The sequence below is a fragment of the Carex rostrata genome, chromosome 17, assembly GCF_964058835.1.
Source record: "Carex rostrata chromosome 17, lpCarRost1.2, whole genome shotgun sequence".
Taxonomy (NCBI): Eukaryota; Viridiplantae; Streptophyta; class Magnoliopsida; order Poales; family Cyperaceae; genus Carex; species Carex rostrata.
This window is the reverse complement of record NC_135934.1, coordinates 4,792,258-4,805,621: the sequence shown is the minus strand read 5'-3', so window position 1 is coordinate 4,805,621 and position 13,364 is coordinate 4,792,258. Positions and strand designations below refer to the sequence as shown.

General features: G+C 34.9%; 2 protein-coding genes across 2 annotated transcripts; both read left to right on the top strand.

Moving 5' to 3' along the window:
* The first annotated feature begins 2,587 nt into the window (after positions 1-2,587).
* Positions 2,588-5,600, top strand: LOC144568192 (E3 ubiquitin-protein ligase SINAT5-like). The gene is made up of 3 exons (XM_078318464.1): positions 2,588-3,048; positions 3,982-4,368; positions 4,958-5,600. Exons 1-3 carry the CDS (start codon positions 2,791-2,793, stop codon positions 5,318-5,320), a joined length of 1,008 nt encoding a protein of 335 aa, XP_078174590.1. The 5' UTR covers positions 2,588-2,790; the 3' UTR covers positions 5,321-5,600.
* A 2,905-nt stretch (positions 5,601-8,505) lies between these two features.
* LOC144568061 (phosphatidylinositol 4-kinase gamma 4-like) lies at positions 8,506-11,282 on the top strand. Its single transcript, XM_078318292.1, has 3 exons — positions 8,506-8,667; positions 9,033-10,459; positions 10,689-11,282. The coding sequence occupies exons 2-3, from the start codon at positions 9,194-9,196 to the stop codon at positions 11,064-11,066; spliced, it is 1,644 nt and encodes a 547-aa protein (XP_078174418.1). The 5' UTR covers positions 8,506-8,667; positions 9,033-9,193; the 3' UTR covers positions 11,067-11,282.
* Positions 11,283-13,364: the final 2,082 nt, after the last annotated feature.

Below are 13,364 nucleotides of genomic sequence, written 5' to 3'. Positions count from 1 at the left end.
TTTCTTAGAAATGACTTTTGAACCAGGATCAATAACTCAGAATCCAAGCATTTTTATTATTTTCCAATAACACATAAAGAAATATATTATTTTTTGTTACAACCGCAAAAAATCCGACATGAAAATTTTTGATCCGGATTATTTGTAGTAGTATTTCTAATAAATCAAATTATATAGTATTTCATCTATTTTCAAAGAAATATATAAAATATTTCTAATATTTCAATACAAAAATAAATAAATTATAAATATTTCTATTTAAATAAAAATATAAAAAATGCAAGAATTTATAGTGGGTGTTTTTTTAATTACTGCAAAAAATTCCAAAACCGCCAAAAAGAATTGCGGTTTTAAACTGAATTACAGCAAAAAAAATTTGCGGTTTGGGTAGATTTCAAAAAAATAAAAAAATCTACATAGTTTCTGAAATTTTATATTTTTTTAATATTAATATTTCGGAGAACTATAGATTTATAATTTTTTGTCTTCTTTACATGACAAAGACATTGGTTATAAATTGTTAGATGCGATATTTTTTTTCCTACATGTATATAAAAAATAACACTTTTTACTCTCTTTATATGAATCAATGAGTTGAAAAACTAAACTTTAAAAATCATCCACATGAGTTTATTTTTACAAGTTTTTAATATCAATCAAAATAATTTAATTGAAATGATGTAATCTTTCACATGTGCATTGATCAAATAATATAGATCATATCTAACCGTTTTATTTTGATATTTTAGTTTTAAAACACAAGTTATTAAAGTTTTGAAAATGAAGACGAAGAAGAAACATTTGAACCCTCGTTAATAGTATGTGGACCATTAAATTGTGCTCATTAGTTGGTACCAAATCCGAATCCATTTAGTAATTAAAATAATTTGTAAAATCATATGATGAAAAGTCACTAAATGTTTTGGTACATATTTAAAATTTAGAGTTAGTACGTTTTTTTGTTTGTTTTACATTTATCATAAAGTCACTAAATTTTTACTGTTAAATATTTATATTATTTGATAAAAAGTCAAATCCACTATTAATAAAGAAAGAACACATCTATAATTTTAATTTCTTTACTTTAAATAATATTTTGTTAAGATATCAAAAGTACAAAAAAAGGAAAAATAAAAGAAACAAACGTTTGTTAATTTTTTTTTATTTTTTTATTTCCGGACTGGTTGCGCTCAGTCTAACACTCTGCAAAAGCTGTGCCACATGGGCGGACTCAGCATGTAGCAGGGACAACCGCTTTCGGATTTTGAGTTTTAGTGGTGATCTATTAGTACTGATTGATTTTGCTTCTTTTTTTTCTGAAATTTTTTTTGTACCCTATGAATGTTTGATTTGTTATCCGGGTTAAATTCAATGTTAAAATCAAAATAAATTTCTTGAATTATGATTGGTAATTAGAATTATAAGTTAAAGCATCAAAAATTACAAGTCAGGGCATTGGAAAATACAAGTCAAAGCATTGTTTATTTATCGAGTACCCAATTAGTTAATGGATTTAAATCCAATTAGCTATTTAAACCTTTTGATATTTTTTTACCCCCTGACGAAAATCATGGATCTGCCCCTGAGTGCCCAAGCGGTGGTGAGATAAGAAAAATGATCTGAGGCGATCGGGAAAGAAAAAAAAACTTTGTTTCTATCTTTTCTTGATGGGTATCGGAATAAGGTAACAGATCAGTCACGGGTGCCTTGTCCTCTTCGGTGATGGAAGGGCGAGTGGTCTCCCGTATGTGTATAGTAAGCGTACCTTCTATTTTTAGTTTGATGTTTATATATTGTTTTGAACTGTTTTATTTCTCTTGCTTATCTTTCTTCTTCTCTTTCTATTTAGATGTGACTTTCATGGACTGGTTAATTTAGTTTCCAGTCTGGTTTGATTCAATGCCTTCTCAGCTATGATATGCGTACAGAGGAAACTATCACTAGACTTTATCACTTCAATCAAGTAAGGATAATCAAATTTGTATCCACATGATACATATACCTGTGGTCTTCGGGGTAGGTCCGATGGCCATCGAGCCTACTTTGATTCAATGGGTCTAGTGACTATCCGATTGCATCAAGATTTGTGTACTCCGTATTAAAATTCGTACATGTCTGTATCAATTTCCTTGCACATAGATCTCAATGGTAATCCTAGGGCATTAGAGCTAATTGAACCTAACACTCTGTTTGGATTTGAATTAAGTTGGGTTTTAGTTGGGGCATTATATCAGATGGGGACATTTGAATTCTCGGGTGTTTGGATTAGAATCAACGGCGTTTGAATTCTTAAGGTCTTTTATATATGATTTGAACTGGTTGTGCTCGTATTAAAGCTGGATTTCCATGGGAAGCGAAGGGGTTTCAATTTAAATATGTTACTTAAAAGGAGTGACCAATGAGAAATCAAACATAGATTCATTGAAAAATTTCAAACGAGTAAAGATAAGTCGTAGACCACAAACCATGAAGAATTGGTGCGACTATTTATTGTATTGTCTCCAGTCCGTAAGGCTCCAGTCTTGTAAAAGTCCGTAAATACGAAAAAGGAGATCTGCAGTTTAAAAGAGCTGGAGAAGATTTAGTCAATCGGCCACCCTTCTGTTCGCTATTGCCGGGATACTCGGCCACAAGCAAAGGCCACACAAAATGAAATCTAAATAAGAAAATAAAGAAATTCGAAAAGAAAAGGGGAAAAGCGACTTCCTTCTCTTTTGTTCTACGCTCTCTTCTTTGATCGATCCATCGATCGATCGATCGATCGATCTCTTTCGTGATAGAAAGAAAGAGATGGATATGTTAGACAGCATCGAGTGCGTCTCGTCATCAGATGGGTTAGAGGAGGAGGAGACTTTGACGCACCTGCCACGCCATCCCTACCCCAAGTCAGGCGGCGTCGTGGCTGGAAATGTTGGAGTAAGCGGAGGGGGGAATGGAACCGGCGCTGGAGCAATCGCCGGAGGGCCGATGTTGCCTCCAGCGACCAGCGTGCATGAATTGCTTGAGTGCCCCGTCTGTACCAACTCCATGTACCCCCCGATTCATCAGGTTTGCGATCTTGTTTACACTTTGATTCTCTAATTCATGGCATTGGAAATTATTTAGGTTACGGAGGTTTGGTTTGGAGGAAGAATTTGAATAGCACATTCCAGGGAAAGGATTAGGGAAGGATACGTGTGATTGGCTTGTAATAAGGGGTTAGAGTATTTCCTTGATTTTGGACCATTTATTTTTTGCCTTGTTGGTCCCTTTGGCGTTCCTGTTAGTGTAGTTGTAATTTCATGGGATATTGTGTTTGATTCAAGAAAGCTCAAACCCTGCATCTAAGAAAGTCCCAGTATGGTGATACACAGAAGAGAGATTAAATGCAGGAATCATGAATTGAGGATGCAATGAGCAATGACTTATAATGTGATTATTAGATTTGGTCATTTGTCTGTTTCATGTTCTCTTATCAACAAAACTAAATTAGGTTTATTTGAACTGATAAGTATAGCTCACATTTTGTTCAACTTTCAGCAGCTGATGTTTAGTAATTCATTCTTAGATTCTTGTTATGTGACTACACTTCCTAATTGATTACCTTTTAAGGGGTCTTTCACTGTGCATTTTACTAGTATAGTTACAAATTTGCATTCTTCCATGTATCACATTTCAGAACAATTTATACCTTTATAAGCTACAAATCATTCCTTATTTAAGCTGTGACTGTATTTTGATTAACGAGGCTGTGTTTTGGCAGCTTTCTTTGATAATGCTTCTGCACCTTATATTTGTCAGAATATAGCTTGCTACAACACCCAATTAATTAACACCAGTTGGGATCTTTGAGGGCTCTTTTGAGAAAGAGTATTTCTATGGTAAAGTCATTCTGAGAACTGATATGTGGAATCCTCTGGGTTTGAATTCCCATAAAAAATTGAAAGCTATCTCAGCCATATGCTCAGTCACTGACAATTCAATGCATTCATCAATTCACAGTGCCAAAATGGCCACACTCTCTGTTCGACATGCAAGTCCCGGGTGCACAATCGGTGCCCTACCTGCCGACAGGAGCTTGGTGACATTCGCTGTTTGGCGTTGGAGAAAGTCGCTGAATCCCTGGAGCTTCCATGCAAGTACTACACACTGGGCTGCCCCGAGATATTCCCCTACTACAGCAAGCTGAAGCATGAGTCCCAGTGCAACTTCCGTCCGTACAACTGCCCCTATGCCGGATCTGAGTGCTCCATTATTGGCGACATCCCTTTCCTTGTTGCGCATCTGAGGGATGACCATAAGGTGGATATGCATAGTGGGTGTACATTTAATCATAGATATGTCAAGTCAAACCCGAGGGAGGTGGAGAACGCCACTTGGATGTTGACGGTGAGTTTTTTATTTTTTATTTATTCTCTTCCTGGTCATGTCTTTTCACAATGAACTTAAAGAGTATTTTCATCTGTGCACTGATGGAACTTTGAAACTATTGTGACAATCTCTGTTAAAACTACAAATTAATCATCCGTAGACTCCTGTTTATCCTGGTTTTTCAAATGTGCCTACATTCCAAACTTTCCCTCATTTCCTCATTTTTCACTATATTTTTGTTAAAAAGACGAATTCCCATCTTCTATAACATTGGCATGAGGGCTAAACTTTTTGGGTTTCCATGCTCACGACCACAATATGATTCTGGTTAGTGAGTACTTTTCCCAGGCTTTGCCGTGGCATTTAGTTCTTCAACCATCTAAATTGCGTTAAAAAAAAAAAAGATACACTGTGGTCATGACATTCTTACTTTCAGCAAATTCATAAGCAGACATTTGTAGTCATACTAGCTTACCACTGCCCAGTGTTTTATGTACATAATTTTATTGGAAGGTACATCCTACCAAATGCGAATTACCAGACTTGAAAAGGCAAAAAAAAAAAAAAAAAGAGCTTACACAAAAAGCTAATCTCTCTCTCTCTCTAGGTATTTCACTGCTTCGGTCAATATTTCTGCCTTCACTTTGAGGCCTTCCAGCTGGGCAACGCACCAGTATACATGGCATTCCTGCGTTTCATGGGAGACGAGAATGAGGCACGCAACTACAGCTATAGTCTGGAGGTTGGTGCAAATGGCCGCAAGATGGTCTGGGAGGGCACTCCCCGCAGCATACGCGACAGCCATCGCAAGGTACGGGATAGCCATGACGGCCTCATAATCCAGCGCAACATGGCCCTCTTCTTCTCTGGTGGTGACCGCAAGGAGCTTAAGCTGCGGGTCACGGGTCGGATCTGGAAGGAGCAGCCCAACCCTGATGGCGGCGTTTGCATCCCTAATCTGTGCAGTTGAAATGAAGGGTGTGTGTGTATGTTGTCGGGGGGGGGGGGGGGGGGGGGGGAGGTTTCGTAATGAGTTATTGTTTTCATGGTTGTATGTTGTTTATGTGCTGCTGTGAGTTTAAGGCTTCTGTGATTTTCCAAGATTTAAGTGTGCATCTTTCGGTCTGTTGCTGGGGTACCTGTGGGATTTTGTGCATATATATATGTTAGAGGTCACGTGTAATCAATGAAATATTAGTCCAATGCTGGTTGGTTCTCAGTTCGGGAAGGGAGCATTTTTCTGTATTCTGGTTCTCTCTCTTTTCGGCTTGTTACATTTTTTTTTTTAATTCTCCTGATAAAAACCAATTCAGGAATTGAGTTACCTTCGATGATTTTTTTTTTTTTAGAAAAAACTCAGTAGAGGACGGAGATGTTCCAAGTAAATAAATTACATCCAACTTTGCTCACTAACAAACAACACTCATCTGAAAACATCAATTGGAAAAAATGATGATGGAAAGCGCAACTCTCACCTTCGTTGATCTTAACATCCAATTAAACTCTACACTATAACACGGTGAAGAGTCAATGAGTGATTGCATAAGTATTTCCAAAGTGTCTGTTCCTGTCTTTCCACTTTGACTAAGTTATGATTTAGACGGTCGACGCATGACTTGGAAACAAACTTACAATCAGAAATCCCAACTGCTGTTCAAATTAGTTTGATTACGACGGTATTATAATAAAAGCTTGGATAACTTTTTGATCTAGAATGATCTCAAACGCACGGTCTAGATCCATTCAGTACGATTGCAGAGGATGAAAAATGACCCAAGATTTCATGGCGGTGCCAAACCTTTTACAAGCTAATTAAATTATTAAGTGGCTCTGTTGAGCTGCTCTTTAGTTTTCAAATCATTTGAGGCCCCAGCATCACATGATCATACCACTACCAGTCCTTTTCATTGAAATGTTAGTAAAATAAAAATTTCTCATTTATGGTTCATTAAACAAATCTTTCAAATATGTTACAGATACGTGCCGTACAATATAGTTTAATGTCATGTTTATTTTTTAGTACTTGAAATTTTCTAGAAAGAGGCTTAATTAAATGGAAAAAAAAAAAAAGATGACTCGTAGCATCGGATCCTTACCCTAGTCATATCGAATCAAAGCATCAGTTATAAAATCCAAAAATTCTAAACCGAACGGAGCTTTCTTACGTGTAGCATTTGGTCGGCTAATTATTTTAATAAAAACAATTCTCTTGTACTAAAATAAAAACCGAACTGTGGTTGGTTTTGGTTCCTCCCCTTTTCCCCAATTTCTGCTGGCCCAGGCCCCAGAGGAGCGGAGTGCGTATTCTCTGAGATATCTCATATTTTACGTGACCGACGTGTCCGGTGCCTATTCGGGGGATGACGTGGGGGCAGTATTATTTGAGCTTTGAGATTCGCGCAGAACGTATTGCAACGGTTAAGATTTTCCATAAAGTCAAGCAAAATATGAGATATCTCAGAGGATGCGAATTCAGAGAGTAGGGCGGCCAATGTAATCTGATTCTTTATGAATGCCAAGAAATTCAATGTGTAGTGAGTAATAGTTTCTTTATTTCTGAGATGAGTCTACCGACTCGCTTCAAAAACTAGCATTTTTCGTCTGCCTCATTGAATCCCTTCGATGAGAAAACGCGTGCGCTTTTGTTTTGATTGTTTCTTGTAGAACGGTCATTATCCTGTTCAAAATAGAGCGAAATAAGCCTAGGATTAAAAAAAAAGAGTTTCAAATAATGAAACGGTCAAAACGAGAGAGAGCGTATAGCCAGGGGTAAAACCGTAAAAGAGTAAAACCCGCGGGGCCCAGCTCTCTGGAAAGCAGGAATTGCGATGATACCAAGACTTTGAAGAGTAAATTCCGAGAACCTGCGCACCTGATAAAGATAACGGCGTTAATTAATTAACGGGACACGTCATCGATGTCCTCGTCTCTATCGGCTCTTCTCTCTCTATCATGACACGTCAGTACCTGTTGGTTTGCTCCTCAAGACATTGGAAATTCCAAAAATGTCCTTCGAAGTGGTTTTCCATTTGCAGATTTTGCCACGCATTGTCTGACATTTAAGCAGATTTTATATTGATATTTTAGTTATATTCGTATCTGTATGTGTCTTGATTTAATATTAAATTTGTATCTTTATTTATTTTAATATATGATTCATTATGTACTCCATAAGAAAAGAAATATTTCACACTAATAACAAATATAATTTACAGATAAAATGTCAAATGTGACATGTATGAAATATTGACCGTCATATACATGGTTATTTTAAAGCTTGTAGCAATTATTGTAATGCATGCAAAATATTAAATTTTATTCTCTGTTGCCTAAATTGCTTATTTGAGTTATGGCACTACATCAAATATTTAAGCTTATATCTTAGCTTAATCATCGTAGTCATGTATATTAAATCTAAAAATGCAAATTTTAAATTAAAATTTAACGAAAAAATTAGTCATCTTGTTATGCTTAAATAATACAATTTCAAAAAATCGGTGATGATTGTCACAACTACTAGAATAATTGATCGGAATCAAATTTGAATCGTTTGGTCTTCAATCAAATGCCTATAAAGCTAACTTGTTAATTTTTCAAATGAAGTAATGGATGACCATTTTACAATATGCATATGCAATTTATCTAGATTATAGATGAACATCTACAATTTTATTTTATTTTCAGTAACTATCTAATTATTTGTTATGGGTGTCCTCGTCAATAAATTATTAGCATAATTTATATCAATATAAAATCTTCACCTTTAATAATATACTAGTATTTTCACATGTAAGCAAATACAAACCCATGAAATTAAAAAAAAATGTCTATTGTTCGTATTTTTAAAGGTCAAAAACACCTTTTAATCTGTTTGCACCATTAGTTTGTGTTTTTCATCGGAAAAAAATAACAAAATCCTAAAATTGCGTAAAGGTTTTCCATTAAAAATTTAATTTATTCAATACAACTGTCATTATTAACAAATCAAATCTTATCTCAAATACAGTTTAATAAAAAAAAAAACACGAAATTTACTCGGTCCTATTTATTAGCAATTACTGATAAAGGGCATTTTAGTCATTCACCAATTCAATTGGTTGGGAATTGGACTTTTGTAGGAAACGCCGTTAAACCCAAAATCCCCAATTGGACTATGGTACGCTTATAAAATTAACAGATCTAGTCCATTAATCCCCTTCTGAAATGGTAGAAAGTTCTAGACTTCTAAACAGAAGAAGCAAATGAGAAATTCGATCGAAGAAGAATTCTAATCCCTCATTCCAGCCTTTGTTTATTTTCCGAGGTTACCTCTTGAAGGTGAGATCCTTTTGTTTTTGTTTTTTTTCCTTAATTGTTCAATTCTATGTAAGCAATCAAATTTAGGCAACTGGTTTTCTTGAAGCTTACGTTTAATTTTAGATGGAAATTTCGATTAAGAATATTTGAAGAAGTATTACTGGGGTTATGGATTTTTTATTATTCATCTACTAATTTCTTTACTGAAATTCTTGCTTCGATTGATTTCTGATCATATATCTATTAATTGCGCCATTTTTGAAAAAAAGATATTCTCTCATCTTGCCTAATTGACTGATATTTAATGTTGCAGCGACAATTGCTTTGTGCCTTTGATCTTTAGATAGCAAAAACTAAATATTAACTTAAAGATTTTCTATTTTCAGGTCTTGGTTCTCCTATTAATTTGAAGGAGAATCACATTTTCTTCAAGATGGCTTCAGCAATTTAGTAGAAAAGCTTCAAATTTTAGTTTCCCCTTTTCCTGGGGCTTTCCCAAAGAAAAGGAAAATCTTTGAGAAATTGCTTCCCATTTCAAAATCTAAAAATGTCATCTTCAGGTTTAACTCTGAGTCCCATGCCAATGGACCCAAGCAGATCCACCATTGGGTCTGGTTGTTACGGGTCAAACTGTCCCGAATCCATCTTGATTTTCCTCACTGTACCTGGTGTACGCATTATCCCTCTGCGGGTCCTTGAATCCGATTCAATTGCATCTATTAAGCTCCGCATCCAGAAATACAATGGCCTCTTTGTGAAAAACCAGAAATTAATCTTTGATGGCCGTGAATTGGCACGTAAAAACTGTCTCGTCAGTGAGTATGGTGTGTCAGATGGTGACTTTCTGCATCTTGTAATCCGTGTTTCCGAGTTGCGTGCAATTACGGTGAAGACATTTTCTGGGAGGGAGTTCCAATGTCAAGTGGAGAGAAATCGAAGCATTCGTTACATAAAGCACCAAATATTGAGTCAATTTGAGGGTTTGAATGATGTGGAAAATCATAGACTTGTCATTGATGGAGAAGAATTGGATGATGACAAGTTGGTGACTGACGTTTGCCCAAAAACCGAGGCTGTTATGCATCTATTGGTACGTAAATCTGTGAAGGTATCGACCAAGCCTGTTGAGAGGGATTTTGAACTCTCAGCTGTGGTACCAGAACAAGTTGAATCTGAACCTGCTTTGGTTGAACCTATTTTGGTAGATCCAAACATCAAATCACCTCTGGTTACTGCCATGATTCAGGCTACATATAATGGGTTGGAAAATGGAAATGAACCCGTTTTGTCGGCTGAAGGAACGGGCGGTGCTTATTTTATGAAAGACAGTTCAGGTCATGAGTATGTTGCGATCTTTAAGCCGATGGATGAAGAACCAATGGCCAAGAACAATCCACGAGGCCTTCCCTTATCCAAAGACGGAGAGGGATTAAAGAAAGGTACACGTGTAGGTGAAGGTGCTTTAAGAGAGGTGGCGGCCTATTTACTTGATCACCCTTTTGGAGACCAATTAGGGCTAGGGTTTGCTGGGGTGCCACCCACGACTCTTGTACGATGTGCCAATGTGGGGTTTAGTAGCGGTGGCAAGTCAAAAATTGGGTCTTTGCAAATGTTTGTGAAGAACTCAGGAAGTTGTGAGGATATTGGGCCTGGTTTGTTTCCTGTAGAGGAAGTGCATAAGATAGCTGTTTTGGATATGAGACTCGCTAATGCAGATCGCCATTCGGGTAATATTTTGTTGGTTAGGAAAGGAGGAGACGAAGCAGGTTTTGGGTTAGTTCCGATTGACCATGGCTACTGCTTGCCTGAAAGTGTAAGTACATCTAACTGGATTTTTTTTTTCGTGGAATTAACAGTTTCGGTCCGTGTCACGGATAATCTAGGACATAATTTCAGCATGGTACTATGTTAATACCGTTAGAAACCAAACTTATAATTGAAAACCTCCAAAGGGATGTTCTAGCACCTACAATTTTACTCCTTTATGCAAATAAAAGGAAATTGTTTTAAATTCACGCAACTAACTGATGTTTATACTGCAGTTCGAAGATTGCACATTTGAGTGGCTGTATTGGCCCCAATCACGGCAGGCATTCAGCACCGAAACCCTGAAGTACATAGAATCATTAGATGCCGAACAAGATATAAAGCTGCTGAAGTCTTACGGGTGGGACCTCTCTGTTGAGTGTGCTAGGGTTTTCCGCATCAGCACCATGCTCTTGAAGAAAGGTGCTGAGAGGGGCCTAACCGCATATGACATAGGGAATTTAATGTGTAGACCTACAGTGAAAAGGGTATCCAAAATTGAAGAAATTATCAAAGAGGCAAAGAATGTGGTTTTGCCGGAAAGCAGCGAAGCACTCTTCTTGGAAACGGTTTCGGAGGTCATGGATCAGTACCTTGACAAGATATGTGGGTAGATAGTTCTTTATGGGGAATAGGTTGTAATTAATTTGTAAGCAGCTTCTTATTCTGTTGACTTAGTTTCATGCATCTTGTAACAGGGACATTACTCTTCAGGTTAGTTTTTCTTTTCTTTTGTAGTTAAAAATCTTTAAAAAAAAATCTGCATTCTTTATCTCTGATTGAGAATTTGAGATTTAAACTGACTGTTTAATGAAAATTTGTTAATGTGACTCTTTTCCTTCATTAATCAATGTATTTTTGAACTGAGGCTATGGTGCTACATATAGTGCACATCGATTCATAATTTCATACTATGGATTCATATCATCATTTTTGAATTTCAAATGATGATATGAAATGTTCAATATGAAAATGTACTTGAATGTAAGATTTTAGAATTTTTTTTACTAATTTTTTTAAATTAGTAGAAAATCACTTGGTCTAAATAATGTGGACCGTTCGAAAGTAGTGACTTTTTATCTATTTATAAATATAGTGAATAAATTATAAAAAATATAAAATTTGGCTTCTAAATATATTTTCATATTTAGGACAGTTTGATTTGACTATTTAATCTTAAAAAATAGAGATATATATTAAATAGAGATATAAATATATAGTACATATCAATATGCGCTATGCATAATACTGTGCAGAGCGGTGGGTTAATTGACATTTTATTTTATTTTTCAGTTATTTTGTACTTATACATGATTTATAAAGTAAAATATTATTAAGGAGCATCATAATTGTATCTCAAACAAAATCCCCGAGAGTCCGAGAGTGTCCGTCAAGTAGTTTAACAAAAAAAAAATTTCAATGTTATCTAAATTTCATTTCCAGTGCTAATATTCAAACATTTAAAGCTTTGTTTATAACATTTTACAATGCTACTCGCAAGTATTTAAACTTATGTATGTAAGCATTAAAATTATAAATATATATAGTTTTAACTCCTAAGTCTTAACTATTTTTGTTTTCAAGCAAAAAACAGAAAGATTTCTTTCATCCACTTTTTTTTTTAAATTTTCTCTAATCATTCTCATCTATTTTTTTGACGATCCGTGATGAATTTTGCAAATCTAAAAATATAAACAATTTTTATCTGATTTTCTCTTTCAAATGAGATCCATAAAAAATAACTTTTGAATTATATTTGTTTTGAATTATATTTGTGTCGTAATTTTTCAACTAGTCTGAATTAACAAGTCTCCAAACGGAAGTGCAGAGGAAAGATTGATGCAGGTGAGGGACCGTTGCACGAAGTAGTATAGTACCTCCTCTTTATTAATCTGGAGACGAAATGCCATAGTAATTTCCCAGAAAGGTCGGCCAACTACCCACTCTCCTTTTTTATTTTTATTTTAAGAATGATGTTAGTATCAACTTAAATTTATTAAGATAATTGATAAGCGTAACTTAATTTATTAGATCAACTTCAAACGGCTAATTCAATAATAAATCGTTTTACTCGTGAATTATGTGCTGATATATTAAATTCGTTTATATTTAATTTAAATTTAGTATGAAGTTAGATGGTAAAAAAATAATAAAAGATACATTAAACCAATTTATAAACTTTTAATTTTTAACTGCTTGATTTTCTATTATATTTTGGAAAAAAAAGTTTAAATAATAAGGATCATGATAACAATCCCCGCAGGTCTATTCCTGCAAAAAACCTCGCACAAACTGCCAAAAAAGTCATGGGGGGACCGCTCAAATCATTAATACTCCGCAGAAACTGTTAGTGTTTAACTTGAAGCATCAAAGTATTTATCGTGGATTTGCAAAGTATTAATCCCTATGCAATGATCTCTATTTATAACTAAATAAATCAATCCATTAATTGTCCCCGCACAAAATTTCCTTTTTTTTTAATTGTCCCTGCACAACTGGGGACCATTAAATAAACAATCCCCTCATAAATACTTATCAGTTATCCTCGCACAAAATTTTCTTTTTTTTTAATTGTCCCTCACAACTGGGGACCATTAAATAAACAATCACATCACCCAATGATAAATATTTCTCATACATAATGATAAATACTTTATGTTACATAGATAAAAACTTCTCAGACATAATTGTAATTTTTCAGTAAAACATCAATGATAAATACTCTAAGACATAATGATAAATACTCTATGTTACAAAGATAAATATTTTATGTTATATAGATAAATACTTCTCAAACATAATTTCACTTACAGTAAAACATCAATGATAAATACTTTTAGATATAATGATAAATACTCTCATGTATAATGATAAATATTTTATGTTACATGGATAAATGCTTTATGTTACAT